Source organism: Typopeltis vanoorti, chromosome 12 (genome assembly GCF_054136105.1).
Source record: "Typopeltis vanoorti isolate ZY-2024b chromosome 12, IOZ_Tvanoo_1.0, whole genome shotgun sequence".
NCBI classification, from domain to species: domain Eukaryota; kingdom Metazoa; phylum Arthropoda; class Arachnida; order Uropygi; family Thelyphonidae; genus Typopeltis; species Typopeltis vanoorti.
In genome coordinates this window covers 23399328-23421880 of record NC_143560.1, presented here as the reverse complement: position 1 = coordinate 23421880, position 22553 = coordinate 23399328, and the positions used below count along the sequence as shown (strand labels likewise).

General features: G+C 38.1%; 1 protein-coding gene across 1 annotated transcript in view; it reads left to right on the top strand.

Moving 5' to 3' along the window:
* The window catches only part of LOC150100631 (fibrillin-1-like), a 1594375-nt gene that overhangs the window by 1081730 nt on the left and 490092 nt on the right, over positions 1 to 22553 (top strand). Inside the window, exon 44 of the mRNA XM_090401848.1 lies at positions 22329 to 22454. Coding sequence (XP_090257974.1) covers positions 22329 to 22454 — 126 coding nt within the window. The remainder of the gene's footprint in view (positions 1 to 22328; positions 22455 to 22553) is intronic.

Below are 22553 nucleotides of genomic sequence, written 5' to 3'. Positions count from 1 at the left end.
TGGAGTGTGCTATCATCAGCAAAACCATGAATAGGGTTTACAGTCAATGAGAGCAGGTAATTTATATTAATCAGGAAAAGGGTGGGTGAAATGACAGAGCCCTGAGGGACACTGACAGCAGGAAAGTTGGAGAAGAGAACAACATCCACCATTACACATAGGAATTGATCTGAGAACAATGTCGTGATGAAGGTCGTCCAAATGATGGTAACTTTTTGATAATCCCTCGATACCTACCCTGTCAAAAGCTTTGGAGAGATGTGAAGAGCAATTAGTACAGGTTTCTCCAAATCTTTCCATGGAATGGATCCAAATGTGAGTAACATAGGCCAGGAGATCTCTGGATCTGGACTGACAAAATCCATACCGATGGTCACTAATTAGCAGTTCTCAAGATGTTGAAAAAGCTGACTGTTGATAACCTTCTCCATTACTTTAGACAAAACTGATGAGCAATAAGAGCAATAGATCAAAAACTGATAGTAAACAGTGCTTTCTTCCATGCAAGGGTGGATGATGATGCCAACTGAGTACAGTTTAGTGAATAGATGATAGAGAAAATGTGTTACTTCAGGAGCACATCTCTTGAGCATTTTTAATGTCTAAGTTATTCAAGATTCTTCTTATATCTTCTTGACAGAAGGTCACAGGAGGCATGAGATGCAGTGCTCTAAGCAAGCAAGGAAGGAGGCAATTTGCCATAGTCATCTATGTAGAAGTTGGAAGAGAAGAATGAGGCCAAGACATCAACCTTGTCTTTAGCTGATGTTGCAATGCTACTGTTAGGGTGAGATAAAGGAGGAAGAAAAGATGGACAAAAGTTGCACCCAACGACTACAGAGACTCTATGCATATTTAGACTTAGAGAGGGACCAGAAGGCATGACTGCTTGTTTTTTTGTTGAACTGCAGAGACTCTATACATATGTAGAATTAGTTTCACATTTGAAGTTATAAAATTTGCCATCTTCTTTAAAAAATCATGCCTAAGTAGCACTAAAATTGTAACCTCGTTTATAGATTCACTACTGAGAATGCAGATGATGACATTATCTGATTTCCTGTGCCTTCCATAAGGATTTTGATCTTATTGCTAATTTTCATACCAAATTTGTTGGGTTGAAAAATATTATTATTATTATTTTCAGATCTCCATGGAATCAAAAACTCATCGTGTGAGGTTCCTTTATCACACGCACATCTCATCATACCTTAAATACATTTGCATCCTCTGCAGTCACCATACTCTCAGGCAATGAATTCCAATCATTCACCACTCTCCACGTGATAAAATAAAATAAAATAAAACTCTGCTTCTCATTCCTTTACTCACCCCTCCTTATATAACTTCCAGGAATTATCATCTCTTGTTCTCTGTCATTCTATGAAAAACCTCATCAACATTATTATGCTTAAAAAAAAAAAAAAAAAAAAAAATCATCATTACAAACTTATGCATCTCTGTCATATATCTACCTCCTTCACCTTTCCACTAGACTCTGCAATTTACAGTTTCTCATCCTTTCTTCATATTCAACCGAAATCACCTTAGTTAATTGCCTCTGAACCATTTCCAGTATCTCTTCAGCGTTTTGAAAACCAAGTGACCAAATCTACAATTGTCCATATGTGACATAATCAAGGCCTTATACAATGGAATGATAATTTCATTACTTCTATAAATCAGTATCATCTGTATCATTGTCAAAATTCTTTGTGCTGTCCTCGCAATTTTAGCAGAGAATTGGGTTGACAACAGAATGTCACTATTATCAACCCACTTTTGGGTCTTGGCCCTCAATAACCTCTCCAACACTTTAAACACAACACCTGATACACAGATTGGCCTATAATTTGAAACTGAAGTTTTGTCACTTCCCCTTCTGGAGTGACAGTCTTTCCTTCTTTCCACTCCTTTGGAACTTGGCCCAGTATAAGACTTATATTAAACATGCATGTCAAGTCCTGGCAAACTCCCTAAGAACATGCAATGATATGTCATAAAATTTCACAGCCTTATTAACTCTTATAGCACAATATATGCTACAAGTCTGTTAATGTGTGTGTGTTATGTCTAAGAACGTTTATCAGGGCTTATCAAATGAAGGTGAGTTTAGCTGATCTCATATGAATGTGGCAGAGTTTTCCCCTCTGGAAATTTGAATTTTTCATTCCACAAAACAAGTGAACAGGCCATAAAAACACTCAAAATTAATAGACTTAGCAGACAATGCAGGTATGATATAATGAGCAGTACTAAGTTTTCTAAGATACCAAATTAAATTGACCATGACAGGCCATTGAGCCTAAATAGAAAATGGGATGCAGTTATTATTTAGATTTGATTGATAAATCAGAATTTCAAACCTCCTGTGGTTATATTTATTTCTCTGTTATCAATCCACGGATTCGTTCACTCATCATCAATTTCCTCATATGTACCCCCAAAGGGGTGTTCAGATTACTAAGTCAGCACTACATTATTAAGTTTACATTATTATTAATCTCCTATCAACAGTCTTCCTCCAAATCAATCTATTAAAAACTTACATTTAGCATTGAACTTGCATTCCCATGCCCATTCACTCAATTTATTCAAGTCTTCTTGTAAGGCCACATCTTCTCTACTCTTCATTAGTTCATCCCAACTTTGCATCATCTGCAAACAACTGAATATCTCCATCCAAATCTTTGCCAATATCATTAACATACAAGTTAAACAGTAATGATCCTAAAACAGACCCCTGAGGTACACCACCAGCAACTTTCCTCTTCCAGGATATTGCTCCTACATACACAACTTGCTGATACCTATCAGATAGCCAGTCTCCGATCCAATACACTAATCTAATATCCAACCTCCATCCACTCTAGTTTGACTATCAACTTATCATACGGTAATCTATCAAAAGCCTATGTGAAATCTAACTATATTACTATGTATTCCTCTCCTCTGTCCAAGGAAGCCGTCACCTTATTGTAATAAGTAACATAATTTGATGCTTGAGTTCTATCACCTCCCTTATGAAACGGCACAATCTTGCCCTCCTTCCACTCCTTTGGAACTTGACCCAGTGCAAGACTCATATTAAAAAAATATGTCAAGCCAGATGTCAACTCCCTGGCACATTCCTTCAGAATACATGGTGATATATTTTCTAGTTCCCCACAGCCTTATTAACATCAAGTTTGCTCAACTCCCCATACACCTCTTGCTCACTTATAGTCAGTCTCTCCTCCCTATCATCAACTGTAATTAATCTCTCCATGAAGTCACATTTCACAAGAATGAAAGACCTTTATGAACTGCTCATTAAGTATCTCCATATATCTTCTGCAACAGTTGTCCATATACCATTTTTTCCAATCATTGTTATCCTTCCATAATCATTCTTTTTTTTTTGCTAGCTACATATCATAAGAACTCCCTAAAATTCTTTTTGGCTTCATTAGCTAACTACTGCTCATACTTCTCTTTTGCTACCTTTACCAACCAAGTCACCTGTCTTACTGGTCTTTATAATCCTCACATGGAAATGGTTATTACCCTTCTCTTATGCTTCATCCATAATGCTTTTTCTCTGTATCACATGTTAATCTCTTCATTCATCCATTTCACACTTACCTTATTTAACCTTCTGATCCTTGGAATACATTAAATATTGCTTCTACTAGATAGTTCTTGAATACCCCCAAGCTGCATTGATCTCTTTTCCAACTAAATCCTCATTTAATGCTATAAATGTAAGCTGTCTCCTGTGCTCTTCATAATCACAAGCCTTTTAATTCCACATATTCGCGTTTCTCACAGAGGTCTCACACTGCTGGCAAACACCCAGGTGATCACTTCATGGTCACTCTCACCAACTGGAGGGTGATTTGACACTTCATTCATAATTACATCCTCTGATAAGATGATCAAATCCAAGACCCCTCAATCCTTCTGTGCCCTCTGTTACATATTGTCTGAGGTAGTTGTCCCTCAAAATCTCAAGAAACTCATTTTCTTTACTTCCAGTTGCTATCTCATTATCCCAGTCTATGTCGCCATAGTTAAAATCACCCATAATGATCACCCTTTTCTTATTTGTTTGGCTAATTTGATTATACATTTCATAGTCACTGCCATCCACATTTCCAGGTCTATAACAACATCCAACCAAGTATTTCATTCTATTCACCTCTATCTCACACTATACTGCCTCAAAATCACTGGCACTATTTCCTTCTTGCATCTCTACTTTGTATGGACATAACTCTTTCTCTTTCATCAATAGCACTCCCCCCCCCCTTTTTTTTACCCCTTCTATCCTCACGAAACACATCATACCCTTCCATCTCTATTCCTGTGTCAGGATGTCGTCCTCATCTAACCATGTCTCACTTATTCTAACAATTTTTGGGTGAACAGACTCAATTAGTGTAACCATTTCATTTGCCTTGTTTCTTACACTTCTAGCATATGTATACAAACACAGCAGCTCATTCCTGGATCTCTAGCTAGTTCCACTAATACCACTTATTCGATGTGATTTCTCCATTCTCAACTCAAGCCATTTCCCATTCTCCTTATTCATCAGCTGTTTTCTCTTGATCCTAGGTCATCATCTTCCTTTCCTGTCTGCACATGCATTCACATCCACCTTTCTCATGATGTGTTCCCCTGTCCACCCTGAGAAATTTGAGCCATTTCCCTTTCTCCTTATTCATCTGTTTTCTCTTGATCCCAGGTCATCATCTTTCTTTCCTGTCTTGGAGCACCCTGAGCTCCCCCTTTTCCCTATCCGTGTTGTACATCCGTTCTGTCATTCTCTATACTCATGCTGTTCGCTTCATTCATAACCATCTCTTCAACTTCTCCTGCCTTACTTTTCCGTTCTTCCTCATTGCTTCCCAATTGATTGGATTCATTATCTGCACTCACTTTTCTACCTTCCAGCAGCAGTCTCTCCACGCAACTCATACCAAAACCACTGAAATGCAGTCCATCACTCCTATACACTTCACGTCATCCTTCAAACTCATTCTACATTAACATGTTCGCTGCCATGCTCCTCAGGCATAGTTCGTTCCTGCACGCCAAGCCCGTTTTGTGTCTTCAAGATCACTATGAGTAATCTCGTAGCCGGCTTATCAGACAGAATTTTGTTTCATACACCAACTACGAGTAATCTCGTATTGATGAGTCAATGGTGTTGTGGCACAATAGATACTGGCGTTTCGGCAATACATAGAAAACAAAAAACATATATATAGCGTGAAATTCTATGAACTATGCGAATTGAATGGATTGGTGATAAAAATAAAAATTTATACAGGAAAATCAGAATCCTCTTTAGCGAAAATGGGTCACGCATATGATATTGTATTCCACTTGATGGAAGAATATTTAGACAGGGGTTATGTATTGCATATGGACAATTTTTATAATTCTGTAGTTCTGACGGAATCGCTTACTGACAGAAAATCGTACGTGTGTGAAACGCTGATAAATAATAGGAAAAATAATCCACCAGATGTTATTCAGAAGAAATTAAAGAAAGGGGAATTTGTCTGGCAAAGAAAAGGTCCTGTTGTAGTCAGCAAATGGAAGGATAAGAGGGAAGTTCTTTCCATTTCAAATATGCACAAATTTGAAATGGTTGAAACGCAAAATCAGAATGGTAAATTTCAATTAAAAACAAACATCGTTAGGGATTATACTTTGGGGATGTCAGGCACCAATCTTTCTGATCAAATGCTTTCTTACTATTCCACCTTAAGAAAGACAATTAGATGGCCAAAGAAATTGGCAATACGCATTTTTGAGGTATACATTTAAAATGCTCATAAATTTTATAACATGATTACTGGAAATGCAATGACTGCGTTAAAATTTAGAGATCAGTTTATCTCAGTTTTTGTTGGAATGGATGAGCTAACAGCATCAGTGAATATCAGGAGGAATCGGGATTTTCATTATTTGGAAATTTTACCACCAAGAGAAAAAAAGAAACTCCTGACAAAGCCATGCCGTGTGTGTGTGTGTGTGTGTGTGTGTGTGTGTGTGTGTGTGTGTGTGTGTGTGTGTGTGTGTGTGTGTGTGTGTGTGTGTGTGTGTGTACACGAAACAAACGAACACGCGAAACACGTTATTATTGCCCTGTTTACCAGGAAAAAACCACCATTGTGTATGGAAAATCGTTTTAAAATGTACCATTCTTAATTTGAATGTGTGTGTGTGTGTGTGTGTGTGTGTGTGTGTGTATGTACACGAAACAAACGAACACGCGAAACACGTTATTATTGCCCTGTTTACCAGGAAAAAACCACCATTGTGTATGGAAAATCGTTTTAAAATGTACCATTCTTAATTTGAATAAATTGTTTTTTTATTTTATTGATTGGTTTTTATTTTTATTGATTTTATCAGTTTTAATTTGATTTACAAATTACATGTTATACTACGGATTAACTCGCGCTTGGCATAGGAGTTGGTAATCGACATATGAGTATATTCATAGTTGGCTTCTGAGGCACATATATAATATACAATATTTTAGTTGAAATTATTTCCCTTCTACCAAGCCCCCAGATGTGCTCTCTGCTTTATTCAGAATCCAAGAGTCCAAATTAAGGTAAATATATTAAGGATTAACTCGTGTTTGACATAGGCGGTCACTAAATCAACATACGAGTATACTCGTAGTTGGCTTGTGAAGCTCATATACGAACTATGAGTATACTCGTAGTTGGCAGTGAACATGTTAACAAACTGCACTTCTTTCTCCTCACACATTTCCACTGTTGTATCATTCATAATCCTTGCTCTCTGCTTCATTTCACTATTGTCATACTTAAGCAATAGATGGAAATGTGAATATGCTTAGCACCTCTCCTATCATTATTTTCTTTTATCTGTCTAAGCAATGTGATATCCAGTCTGACATATTTTTTGTTTGCAGTCAAGTAATTTGTACCTATTGCAACTACAAACACTTTTGCTCGCTTACTTCTTATATCCAATGCCTCAGTCACTCTACTCATTCTACCTCCAGTTAAGAATACCTTGTGCATCCTCTTGTCCAGCACAACTTTAATAATTGAATCACCATTCAACGCCACTCATGGGTCTTTCGTTACCTCTTTTATTCCAGCATTATTTGTTTTCATGATTTTCACTCTCCCATACATATGTTGAATTTTCTGAACTTCATTCTGCATCCATTTCATCTCTTGCCTCATGCTAACCAACTCAACTTTCAAATCTTGTGTCACATTTTTCCTGTCATTCATTCTTTCGAATTTTCAAACTTTCAATCCCTGCATCAACACTTTCACTCTCATTCATTCTTTCGAATTTTCGAGCTTTCGAATGCTACTTCACATTTTCGCGTTCATTCATTCACCCAATATCATTGCCTTCCACAACATTTGCATCACTTTCATCTTTCTTACCATCGATTAATTTTCTCGAATCACTCGTTCTCTTTTATAAAACGTTTTTAACATTTTTTCATTGCTGTTTTACACTGTCCTTCTCTATCAGACAAGCACTCATCCTCCTCGGGGCATTCTTGCTACTAATACTTTCAGTCATCAACATATTAGCACTCATCAAGTCCTCATTCAGCTCACACTTCGCACACGTCCTCCTTTCATCCACTTTAAATATTTACAATTTATCTATGTAATCAAACGAGTACATATAGAACACCTCACATTTCTCAAAATGACTGAAGTCGAAGTTAAATCAGGCAAATATAACTGAAATAGTAGAATTACTAAGTGAACATTTTGCAAGAGTATATCATCCAGGCAGTGATATTGCAGGAATGAGAGAACCAATGGCTTATACAGGAATTGAGGTGAATGAAATTTAGGTGAATAGTATATTATAGAACCTTAATGTGAATACATCTATGGGATTGGATGATGCAGCTCGAGTCTTACGTGAAGCAGCAAAGGAATTGTCAGTGTCCTTGACCATATTACTTCATTTAAGTTCTCAGCTCTGGGTTACTCCTGAGGGGGGGGTGGAAAGAGGAGAAAATAGTTCCATTGCATAGAGGAGGCTCCAAGACTGCTGTTGCAAATTACTGACTGATCAGCATATCAGGAGTCATGGTCAAGGTATTGGAAAAATTAGTCAAGAGCAGAATACAGGAATGGATAGATGGAAATGGAATACTGTATGGGGGGCAGCATTGTTGTGTGAAGGATAGATCATATCTTATTAACTTGCTCGCGTTTTATAATACAGTGACAGCTGAACTAGATAAGGGTAATGGGTTTACAATGATATTGCTGGACTTTCCTAAGGCCATGAATTCTAATCAGAAAACTGCAGCACATGGGGATGGATATAGGTTTGGTTAGATGGATAAGATGGATAGGAGGGTGGTTGATGGAGAGATATCAGAGAGTAGTTTATTCAGCAGTAGAGTCCAAGAGAAGGTCTGTGACTAGTGGTGTGCCACAGGAGTCTGTTCTTGGGCCACTGCTATTTAATTTTTTCATTATGATATATGAAAGGACCTGAGAGGAACTGTTCATTTATTTGCCGATGATGAAAAGTTGGGTAGAGCAATAGTGAATACATATGATGTCAACATTTTGCAGGATGATTGGATAGATTGGCAGACTGGGCTAAGGAGAATGTATGTCAGTTTAATGTGGGAAAGTATAAGGTTATGCATTTTGGGGTGAAGAGATTAGCAACAGTATACCACATTGGTGGAAATGGACAAAGCCAGAGATTTGGGAGAGTTGGTGGATAGGGAATTGAAGTTTAGGGGGCACATAGCAAAAGTGGCTAAATCAGCTCAGCAGATCACTTGGTTACTGAAGAATACTTTGATGAACAGAGACAAGCAGGTTATTGTTCCTCTTTATCGAGCCTTGATAAGACCCCATATTGACTACTGTGCCCAGATCTGTACCCAGGGTTTCTTCTTGATGAGGAGGAGGTAGATTGGATCCAGAGGCAAGCGACCAAGATGGTAGCTGGTCTATGAAATGAACTTACGAGAACAGGTTGAAGATCTGTAGGTTACAGAAATTGGTTGATAGGTGGAAAAGGAGTGATATGATTGAGACATTTAAATTACTGAGGAGTTTTTACAAAATTAATTCAAACGAAATATTTCAGAACAGGTCTGGTGGTGGAGAACTAGAGACCATCCATGGAAACTGACCATGAATGTAGTTAGCAAAGGTGTTAGAACTAGGTTTTTTACTTGGAGAGTGGTGAATGAGCAGAATAAGCTGCCAGAGTCTGTTGTGTGTGCCATGACCATGAATGAGTTCAAAGCAAATTTATGATAGATACTGTGTGAATGATGAATTCTTGACCTGTGTTTAGGGCTTCCCTCGATGAGTCTAGGGACTCCTTGGAGTTGTGCATAATAATAATAATAAATTCCTGCATGAACAAAGCTGCTGCTATCTTTCCTTTGCCAATTACTACACTAAGCTCTAATATCAACGAATTTGTAAATAAATTTAAACAAAATATCCCACACACTAATATCACTACAAGCCCACAAGCTATATAACAATCTTGAATATAGCAATTCCATGAATTTGCCAATTAGCATAACGAGTGCAAGACGGGTAGTTATTATGAAGACAAAGGCCAAAAGAAGAGTCACAGGGAGGAAAAAAAGATTGAATTTACACAGCCTAAATGACAGTTTTCTGAGACTACATAAAATGGTTGGAACTTCAGATTTGAGAGTGCTGGATCTGGTTAGACTACCCTCCAGCTAGAAATTGTGATCATGTGGTTTTTATTATTATTATTATTATTATTATTCAGGCCTCCATGGAGTCAAAAGACTCATCGAGGGGAGGTCCCTGCCCCTAAGAAACGCAAAGTCTATCATACCACGCCTTGAACTCATTGACCGTTCTCGCTCTCACCACTCCATCAGGCAATGCATTCCATGGTTCAACCACCCTCCATGCAAAGAAACCACTCCTCACCCTCTTGCAAACAGTTTCCTTTTGTAACTTCCAGGGATGGCCTCTTGTCATCACTCCTTCCCACTGTTCAACCAAGCAAAAGAACTCCCCAGTGTCAACCCTGTAACCACCGTTTAAAAGTCTCAATCATATCACCTCTCCTTCTCCTATCCACCAAACTCTGCAGTCCACATTCCTTCAGCCGATCCTCATAACTATCATTGTACAGTCCTTAAACCATTTTTGTTATCTGCCTTTATACTCTTTCCACAGTTAATTTATCCCCTTCAAATCCTGGGGACCAAATCTGAGAACAATAATCCAAGTGTGGTCTGATCAGGGGCTTATACAACGGAATGATAACTGTTTTATCTCTGCAGATCAGTGTCGTTCTCATTATCGCAGCAATCCTCTGTGTTACCTTCACCACCTTTGCAATATGTCCTCTAAATTTCAGGTTTCTATCAATTATCAACCCCAGATCTCTTGTCTCCCCTACTTCCTCCAGTATAACTCCTCCCGTAGAGTATGCAGTGTCCCATCGATGTTTCCCAAACCTAAAGACCTTACATTTTGCTGCATTAAACCGACATCCCCATTAATTTCCCATCTATCTAGCTTATTAAAATCCTCTTGCAGGGCTGCCTCATCTCCACTATTACTAATAATCCTTCCCAGCTTCGTCATCATCTGCAATCAACTGAATATCCCCTTGCAATCCACTGACAATGTCATTGATATAAAGGTTAAACAATATAGGTCCCAGTACTGAGCCCTGTGGGACCCCACTTGTAACCCTCTGCTTCCTTGAAACTGCCCCACCATACACATCTTTTTGATACCTATCGGACAGCCAATCCTGAATCCAGTTGACCAATCTGACATCCAGACCCATGTGCTGCAACTTAAATATCAGTTTATCATGTGGCACCCTGTAAAATGCCTTCGCTAAGTCTAAGAAAATGGCAGTATATGCCTTTCCCTCATCTAATGCTCTTGTAACTTTATCATAAAAGGCTAGCATGTTGCTAAAACAAGAGCACCCCTTCACAAATCCATGTTGACTCTCATTATCCTCATCTGCCCAATGCTGTATATGGTCCTTCACTACTTTCTCCAAGATCTTACTAACTACTGATGACACACAAACAGGCCTATAATTAGACACTTCCAGTCTGCTACCGTCCTTATGCAATGGCACTATCTTACCTTTCTTCCATTCCATGGGGACCTTTCCAGCAGCTAGACTTTCATTGAAAAGCCAGGTAAAAGGCACTGTCCCAACACATTTCTCAAAACTCATGGTGAAATACCATCCAGTCCCACAGCTTTACTGACATCCAGAGTACTCAGTATTTGTGTTTACACTCTCCTCCTGTACCTCTAAACCTCGAACCTGCCCAATCCCTCTAGCATTAAAACTGACTCCTCCAGGATGAAATAGTCCAATAAAGTGTTCATTGAACAAATCTACTATGTCCACTGCATCAGTCACTCTATTCCCATTTTTATCCCACAATATCATTCTTCCACAGTCATTTCTCCTCCTACTGGCAACATATCTAAAAAATTCCATAGGATTTTCTTTGGATCTTAGGGCTAATCTCCTCTCATATTCCATTCCATCTTCCTTACCATACTAGTCACTCTTTCTGGCCTGTGTCTTATACTCTTCATGCATCTTCTCTTCTCCTGTCTCCTTATATCTCTTCCACAGCCTCTTTGTCGCATGCAATTCCTGTTTAATATTGTTTGTCATCCACTTTACTGCAAATTGTGTCCTCTTGTTCACTCGTGGTATACAACTTTACATTGCTGCTAACAAATATTCTTTCATAATTTCCCACACACTAATGATATCCCGATCTTCCAATTCCTCTCTCCATGAAACTTCCCCAACTTGACGTCTTAGACTATTATAACACTGTCCAACACAATTTTTTCTGACTTTTATATGAGACTTGTTGTTTACTAATTTCGGTGCGCTGATTTCAAATATCAAACCCATTTTTCTCTATCCCGTTAGGTTTTTCCTCTATGGCATATTCTTTTTGCTAATTTGTAAGTTTTTGATAGTTTTAAGGAGGCAGTACTATTTAGAGGATCAAAAAAGTCGATTTTTTAATATTATTTTCTGAAAGTATGTACTTTTAAAAATCTGTTCCTAACTTTTTATCAAGAAATTCGAAAAATTCCCGAAGATATACCCTATTATTCAAAACGGTACGCAGATCAGAATTGGAGCGCTCGCCGCTCTCGCATGTCAGTAAACGAATAAATGCGTAAGAACCTGCAACAGCACGTACTGGCACTTTGAATGCGAGAGAGGCCGATAATTAAATACATAACTACTTTACAATATTCATTAAAAATTACAAGAATATTTATAAAAAAAATAACAATTTTACTTACACATGAGTTTCAGGGAATAAATTTTTGTTTGTAGCAATTTCTGCTGTGTGTTCTGTTTTGGCAATCCCTTTGAATACTCCAACAATAGTCAGCCATCATGTGAGAATCCCATCTTCCTTGGTACCGATCTTCCATAGTTTTTAAGTCTTGATGAAATCTTTCGCCTTGTTCATCGCTTACAGCACCTAAATTCTCTGGAAATCTATCAAGATGACTGTATAGGGAATGAAGCTTTATTCTCATGTTGCAACCTAGGCGCTGGAAATTTTCAAGCATTGTTTCTACTAGATGTTTGTAATTACACGCTTTTTTGTTTCCAAGAAAATTATTCGCAACCATCGTAAATGAAGTCCAGGCCTCTTTCTCAATTTCGTTCATAGAGTTGATGAAATTTGGGTCTCTCATTAAAGTTCTAATTTGCGGTCCATCAAATACACCGGCTTTAGTTTTTTCATAACTAAGTCGTGGAAATTTTTCACATATGTATTGGAAACAGTCACCTTGTAAATCTAAAGCTTTAACATACTACTTCATAAGACCTAGTTTGATGTGTAGTGGTGGAAAAATTATTTTTTCTCTGTCGATTAAAGGTTGATTTATAACATTCTGTTCTCCATCATTTAAGGATATTCTAAGAGGCCAATGTTTCTGACTCCAGTGTTGGTTTCTAGCTCGATTATCCCAGAAGCATAGAAAACACGGAAGCTTTGTATATCCTCTTTGAAAGCCAAGTAAAAAGTTCACAATTTTAAGATCCACACAGATGATCCAGTTATGGTCTGTATATTTTAATAACTTCAGAACCTTTTTAATGTCCTCATATGTTTCCTTTAAGTGGACTGAAAAGACACACTTGAGACTTCTGCTTGAACTGTCGATAAATAAACGCCACTCATTTGGATGATATTGTTCAACACTCATTTCAGTTAGTAAACCTGACACATTGTTACAGTAAACAAACCCACACTCGTGTTTAAAATATTGTACAACATTACTTTCCCTGCTACGATAAAATGTTATCTTCGTATCATGCTCCAGTAAGTTTTTTTTCATTTAATCTTGAAGCTAACAATTCCGATGATTCCTTTGATAGGCCCAAATCTCTTATTAAGTCATTCAATTCCACTTGAGTAAAACGTTGCAGTCCAGAACTAGAAATTAAATTTTCATTGTCTAAATCAACATCCGGGTCTTGCTCCTCAAGAACATCTGGCATATCCCGATCATGCTCGTTCTCAAGTAAAGGAAGTCCTTTATAAATTGGCACAGCTATTTCATTGGAATGAGCAACTGGCCGAATTGCTGAGTCGAGATTTGGATACACGATTTTTTTCTTATTCTTCTTATTATAAGAAGAATAAGAAAAAAGTTCAGAAGTCTGAACTAAACAAAAATAGCAATCATCTATGTGATTTTTCGGTTCACGCCAAATCATTGGAATGCCAAAAGCTAATTTTTGGCATTTTCCCTTGCTCCACTGTTGTAAATTTTCTACACATGACTTACACACTTTATTTGGAGCCCATGAATTGTCCTGATCTGCAAGTTGTACGTAAAAGTATGCAAAGTACACTTTCTTAACGAAATCAGTGATATTTGTCCTTTGACAGGGAACAATAAAGCTGCCACTAATGTAGCAGAAGGAATCTACACTATTGACACATTTTTAAGTAGCAGACATGATGTATTTTCTTCACTGCCGACTAACATGCAATTAATAAGACAAAGAAAACCAGAGACTTTATTGAAACGTTATAAGCGCTCATTATACTTTCACGATCGATTAACGATTGACTGATTTCAATCGTTCTTTGTCTGCTATGACGCATATAGCATTCATTTGTTTTAGACACATCACCTAAATGTATTAGGTTGGTTATCGGGCCTCTCTCACATTCAAAGTGCCAGTACGTGCCATTGCAGGTTCTTACACATTTATTCGCTTATTAACAAGCGAGAGCGGTTAGCACTCCGATTCTGATCTGTGCACCACTTTGAATAATAGGCTATCTCTTTGGGATTTTTTTTGAATTTCTTGATAAAAAGTTAGGAACAGATTATTAAAAGTACATACTTTCAGAAAATAATATTAAAAAATCGATTTTTTTGATCCTCTAAATAGTACTGCCTCCTTAAAACTATCAAAAACTCACAAATTAGCAAAAATAAAATGCCATAGAGGGAAAACCTGACGCGATAGAGAAAAATGGGTTTGATATTTGAAATCAGTGCACCGAAATTAGTAAAAAACAAGTGTCAGATCATAATCAGCAGAAAAAAATTTTTTTTTTGTTGGCCAGTGTAATTACCTGCCTTATAATTCCATGTACGTTCCCATCTCTTTGGTACTCCTGAATGTCTATTCATTTTCCAAGTCAGAACCATATCGTCGCTCCCTCCAACTGGTGGGAGAGATGTTATTATCAACTCTTCTGATGCTATAACCAAATCCCAAACTCTTGAACCTCTTGTTCCCCTCTATTACATGTTGCCTAAGACATTTGACCCTCAAGAATTCTTGAAATTCTATTCCCTTATTGCTACATGCAGCTTCCTCTCCCCCAGTTGATACTACTGTAGTTAAAATCTCCCATAACAATCATTCTTCTTGCACTTGCCAAACTCAACTGTCTAAACATTTCCTGTTCCCCACCCTCTGTACTCCTGGGTCTGTAGCTACACCCCACTAAATATCCTGTCTTGCCTGCCTCTACCTCACACCATATGCTTTCAAAATCATTAGTGTCACTGCCTTCCAGAGTCTCCACTCTTAGAGGACATAGGTCATCACTTATCATAAGCAGTACTCCACCACCATTCTTTCCCTTCCTATCATGCCGAAAAATACCGTACCCAGCGACTTTTATTCCTGTTATTATATCCTCTTCTGTCAACCACGTCTCAGTGATCCCAATAATTTCTGGCCAGGCTGATGCCATCTGCGCCACCAATTCCTCCCCCTTATTCCGGATACTCCTGGCATTAGTATATGGCATATAAATGCCGTTGTTTCTATACACAGCATTATCCCCTCTAGACTCCACTGGGCTCAGTGTTACCCGATGTCATCCCCTTTCTCCCAAGTACCCATTCCCACAAGAGGCCATCCCTGCTACCTTTCTCCTTGGGACACACTGACTTTTTCAGAACAGCAATCTCTCCCGATGCGTCCTTCCTCATTCAAATGCAAGCGGTCTCTTGCATACAATTCCTCTCTGTCCTTAAATGCACTCCAAGCATCCACATATTGCAGTCCTCTCTTGTCACACATTCTAGCTATTATGTCATTCAATATTACCGCTCTTCTGCTCAGTTCGTCTTTATCATACCTAGGCAACACACACACATGCACACGCACGCACGCACGCACGCACACGCACACACACACACACACACACACACACTATCTTTCCTCTCTGTGTCTTCTTTCATACCACCTCAAGCAAGAATCTCATATCTCTCGCTGCCCTGTGTACACCACCACTCAAGTCATTTGTTCTCACCATCACAATCATCTCATCCACCCTTTCACCTCTCTTAACTGCAAAAGCCACCCTTTCTCTCGTTCCTCCTGGAAAACACTCCTCACTCATCCTGTCTTGAACACCACGGATCATTGAGTCCCCATACATTATACCTCTTACCATTCCCTCTCTCCTACTGTTTCCATTTTCTCCTCTTCTACCACTCCCATACCTCTCTCTCATTCTGTCTCTCCTACCGTTTCCATTCTCTTCTCTTCTGGCACTCCCATACCTCTCTCTCATTCTGTCTCTCCTACCGTTTCCATTCTCTCCTGTTCTGGCACTACTGCCATACCTCTCTCTCATTCCGTCTCTCCTACTGTTTCCATTCTCTCCTCCTCTAGCACTCCCATGCCTCTCTCATTCCATCTCTCCTACTTTTTCCTTTCTCTCCTCTTCTAGCATTCCCATTCCTCTCTCTCATTTCGTCTCTCCTACTGTTTCCATTCTCTCCTCTTTTATCTTTCACAAATTTCTCCTCTCTCCTATCATTCCCAAAACTCTCTCTCTCCCTTACTCCGATTTGCCTTGCATTTATCCGTTCCATTCTCCTAATCTCATCTTTCATACTTATCATACTTCTCCCAAGAGATTCCACCTCCTCTTTCAGCTCCTCTATCTCCCTCTGCAGGTCAGTCACTCTAAATCGAAATTCACTCTCCCAAACAAAACCATCTCCTAAACTTTCACAGTCACTCACACCTTCTACACTATCAACTATTATTCTCTCATTCACATTTTTTTCTTCATTCTCTCCTATCACACTACTCGTCTTCCTGTATTCATTTCCCATTCCTGGAGCAACAAGGTCGGTTACTGAGATATCAGCTGCATTTATTTCCTCCCACCGCCTGCACTTTAAACACACACGCACCCCCTCCTCTCTCACAAGCCAGATATCCAATTCCCGAGACGCATACATGCCGCAAATACTGCATGCCACAAACTCCCTTATTATATTGCTTATAATATAGTGTCTAAATAGCTGAGGACTTGGTGACACGCCATTTGCGACTGCAGCTAAATCCGCCACCTTTATATAATGGAACTATCATACCCTCTTTCCATTCACTTTGCACCTTTCCAGAGCTGAGACTTTAAGTTAAACAACTTCATCAAAGGCACTGCCAGTTCTCCTGCACATTCTTGTAGCTGACACACCATCTAGTCCCACTGCTGTATTCACATTGATATTTTTCAATATATTGAGTACCTCCTGTTCATCTACCTCAATTCTCACATCAGCCTCGGTCACATCAGTAACTGCAAAGTCTCCAGTTGGATGATACACTCTTGCTAATCATTTAGTAACTCAGCTGTTTCTTCTGCTCCTGTGACTCTCTTGCCATCAACACTAAATAAAACTATCCTTCCATAATCCTTCTTTATGTCAGACAAGACATAACAAGACACTATATTTTACTATATAGTGGAAAAAAATCTCCTGTAGATTAACTTCTGCCTCTTAGCTAATTTTCTCTTGTAATGTTATTTAGTCTTCCTTATCATACTAGTTACCTTTTTTTCTGGTGCTTTGTATTGCTCATGAGTATGCTGATTTTTGTTTATATTCATTCCACAATGCTTTATTTTTTTGCAGCTCCTGTTTATATTGCTACTCATTCACTTAATCCCCACTGTATTATCTCATGACCCTCATGTGCAGTCTGATATGACTTACTCAGACAGTCATCCCTAATAGAATGAATGAATGAATGAATATCAGAATGCATGAGAAGTGTCTTTGTCCCATTAATCCTTGACACTTCTTATGCACTACTGACATGATGTATTCCTTGTCACTTATTACGCAATTGCACTGCTCCGAGCTGCCACCTTAGTTTGCCATAATTAGCAACTTTGTTGAGTCTCATAAACCCTTTCTTATCTTATATTTCCAGATGCAGTAGGCAACCTCCTGGAACAAGACTGCATAGTCACTTTCCCCTATCAGAGTTAGAGTTGCTACTCTAGTTATAGATAGATCTTCTAATGCTGTTACAGCATCCAACACTCTCAAACCTCTGGTCACTTCCATCACATGTTTGGTAATTTTGTCATATTAACTGTATAAAGCCTGCTTGGTTGTCTGAGTGCTTAGCATATCTGCTCTCTCTACAGCCAAAAGGCTACAGGTTCAATTCCCACCAAGGGAATGGATATTTGTGATTGTCTTTCACCTTCATACATTCATTCATTCATACAAGTATATATACACCATTCCGATATGTAGGTGGGTCACCATGGGAAGAGTAGACTGGACTCTCTTGCAGTGGAAGATGCCTTTACTCAGCAGCGGGTAAGACACATGCAATCTCAACTGTATAAATTCTGTTTTCATCTTATATGTAATTCCCTTTTCTCCTTCTATTCTATATTCTCCATAGCTGAAGTCTCCCATGATAATTGCTCAGCCTGCACTCATTGTACTAATCTACCAATGTTTGGCATCCTCATCTTCCTGTGGACCCACAAGTCTATAGCAGCAACCAATATATTTTGTCTGATTTTTCTCTGTCTCACACTAGACAGCCTCAAATGGAACCATCTCCCTGAAATCTATAATCCTCCTTAATGTCTATATTTGTTGGTTGAAGTTCGTCAGCTATCATTAATAATATCCCTCCTTACACACTATTCCCTCTATCATCTCTGAAAAGGCAGTATCCCTTACATTCTTCCCCTGTAAGTACATAGTTTTCTGTCATCCAGGTCTCACTGATGCCAATAATTTTTGGCCATGTGAAGCTGACCTATGCCAAAAACCACTCTCATTTATTTCTGATATTTCTGCCCTTTGTCTATATACATTTCAATATCCTCTTGGGCCCATAATTACCCTTGCATAGTGTCATTTCCAGCCCATTCAGATTTGAAACCTGGGGATTTGCACCATGCTGTTCACAGTGATTTCTGCACTCACACTCATTTATCTCAGGGGTGGCTATTTCCACATGGTTATTCCTGCATTTATACCCATTTATCTCAGGGAAGGATGTTCTCCCCCACCACCACCACCACCACCCTCAATATCTCTAGTTTCCCTGATTTTGCATGTCCAAATTCTCACTGGACAACACTTTCTCTAAACATCTAATTACAGAACCATTTAAATACAGTCCATCAGGCATATACAAGTCCTTTGGCCCATCACATCCACTCCACACATCTATAATCTTCACACCATTATTCCTGCACAATCTTCTCATTGACTCATTAGCAATCATGGCTCTTTGTCTCAGTTCTTTCCTATCATACCATGTCAGCTCGCTTTCCAAATGCCACACACACACACATATCTTACAAGACACTTCTGAAGCTGTTGAACCGAGTTTTAATTCATTAAGAAAACAAGAATGAATTACTTAGTGAAGCTGCAAACTAACATCCTTGATCATTGCATGAAACATGTTTTTGTCACTTCCTTAAGTACACTTTTTTTTTACATCCAGTCCAAATACAGTACTTTCTCTTTACTCCCAGTTTCTCACACTTTTATATTTTTCCCATTCACTTTTTCTTTCCTTCTTTCATCTACTGTACCACACACCAATCATTTCTCCATTCACTCAAATTCACATGCTATTTTTCAGTGCACTGTCACCTGATCATCCACATCATTACTTTCATTGACTTCCATCATACTTTCATTTTTATTTCATACACCATCATTTACTGCTTCCAATATATTCTCTACAACACTTTCATAATCCTGCTTTACATCCTTAATATCACTTACTTCATTTTCCAGCTTTCAACATGACTCATACTTTTTTTGCACTCGTTCATGAAACATTTCTGACTCTCTCTCTCTCCACTTTCATACTACGAGCCATTCACATGAATCCATTAAACATAAACCCAGTATCACACTAAATCCTGCATATTCATGTCATGGAATGTTGAAGTCTTAGCCACCATTTCTCGTGTAAGCATCAGTGTCCTTAATGTAGAATGCTTTTGAAATAATATCAAGTAATAATAGTGACAATTAAACAAATGCACTTAACAACATAATCGGAAAAAAAAAAAAAAGAAAAAAAAAAAGGAAGAAACCAACCACCACCAGTAATGATTAGCAATATCACAAATATTTACTAAAAGTAAGGGCTTATCTAAATAACATTGCCACTTTTAAGTGCAATTCTAGCACCTAGTGGACGATGCTAGATGAAGTGGTATAGATGTTTAAATATTGCAAAATTTGAATTCAAATATAATGAGGATGGCTGAGTGGCTAGAATATCCTCTCTCCAGCCAAATGGTTGTGGGTTCGTTCCTGCCATGGGAATGGATGTTTGTGATTGTCTGTGAAAATACTGGTGGTGGTAGTGGACAGTAGATGGCGTTGGTGTAGATGATGTGGTTGTGGATGAGGTTTAGTGGTGGAGATGGAGAGTAGGTGTCCTCCCTCAATGAGTCTTGGACTCCCTGGAGTGTCAAATAATAATAAATTAGATAGGATATCAGCCTGTATTACACAAACATGTGCAAGGAAATTGGCAGCGCCTCTGACCAAGAGACTGTAATTTAAGCCTCAGTTTTGGAAAGGTGTTTAAGAAGTGGAAAGAGCGAAAAATAGTTTCATTGCATAAGAGAGAGAGGCTCCAAAACAGACAGCAGATTATAGGCCAATCAGTATGTCAGGCATCCTTCACGTGGATCATCTTCAAGGCTGGTACGCCATGTTTAAACTTTGCAGCCCATTTCTTAATTGTCAAAATTGAAGGTGAAGAGTGCCCATAAACGTTTATGAACTTTGAACGAATTTCTTTTGGTGTTAAACCTTCTTTTACAAAGAAGTTTATAGCTGCATGATACTCAGTTTTATCTATTTCAAGGGATTTCCAGCTTTCAACATGACTCATACTTTTTTTGCACTCGTTCATGAAACATTTCTGACTCTCTCTCTCCCCACTTTCATACTACGAGCCATTCACATGAATCCATTAAACATAAACCCAGTATCACACTAAATCCTGCATATTCATGTCATGGAATGTTGAAGTCTTAGCCACCATTTCTCATGTAAGCATCTTTTGCTTCAGACATCTGTATGAAACAAACTGCTTGATAGAATGACTTGCAATTTCACATGGATGCTTATGACAGACTTACCAAGTTACCATGGATGCTTATGACAGACATACCAACCATATACCAAGTTCCATGTGACTGCCATCATTGTTACTTTGGACAAACCGGACGCTGTATAGAAAAAAGAATACAAGAACATCAATCTTATATTCTTCACAACAAATCCGATAAGTCTGAATTGACTCAACATGGAATAGAGACAAACCACAACATTCTCTGGTCCAAAACTCATCTTCTACACAGATGTTGGTATAAATTTGAATGCCTATTCAAAGAAAGTGTTGAGGCCTTACTTCAATGCCCTAACTTGAATCGGAATGACTGCATATCCTTGTCAAAAATATGGGTTGATCCAAATAACACATTAATTTATTTTATTTTTTTTATTTTTTTTTTTTTTAAATTAAGACCTTAGATACTATATATGTCTAATGATATCTTTAATATGATTTTATAAATTAAGCTTTTTGTATGATATTGCAAATTTATACATGTAATTTATTCTGCACTCTTATGTTTATCTTTCTTCAGTGAAATGATATCATGATTAGCGATGCAACATCACGCGGCTCGGCTCGTTCTCATTTTGAATGATCAATTGTTTGTATTACCTTCTAAAAAAGTGTTTCCTGTCAAGCCACTGATGATAGCTTGTTATTTTCAAACTGAAATATTTGGCAATATATTAAATATATTTTTCTTGTGCTAACGTATTGATAATTCTTAATTTCATGTCACAAGTTTCTCTCAAAAGTAGAGTTCATTGCAAAGTATAGATTCTCTGTCAACTCATTTTTGTATGTCAGCTCTTACCAACTTTTCTGAAATCTTCACCATCACTCCAAACATACTGCTAGGTCTATAGTTAAGCATATTAGTCTTTGCACCACTCTTGTGCAATGGAATTATCATACATTGTTTTTACTTCTGTGGAATTTTCCCTGTGCTTAGACTGAAATTATACAGGTCAAATCCAGTTGAGCTGAATACTCTTTTAGCATCCATGATGATATTCCATCAGATCCTATTGCTAAGTTTTTGTTTGGTTTATCAACAGTTCTAGTATCTCCTTCTCATGCATCTGATTTCCTACAGATCAGTGGAGAGGTTGCAGTGGGCTCCATGTTGCATACACCAGGTTGATAGCTTTTTCAAAATGGACACTCATTAGTTATGTATTTATTCATTTTGAGATAACTCATTAGACATTATAGGTGCAGGCAAAGACAGCATTTATTGAATTGAAATGTACATATTGAATAAAATCTTTGTTTTACTCATTTCTTCCCATAATCCTTATTGTTTAGTTTTTGTAACCATATATTATACCATTTCCTTCCTTACCTTTTAGATATTGATGAGTGTCTTGAACGGAGAGGTATTTGTCAAAATGGTAGATGTCACAATCTCCAGGGGAGTTTTCAGTGTTCCTGTAATGTTGGATACTATCTCTCACCAGCTGGAGACCAGTGCATTGGTATGCAGTTTGTAAATTTTAGTGTATTTTTTTATCCATATTAAAATGAAACGATGGCAGGTATTCATTAGTTAATTTACAATAATCGTCAGAAATTTT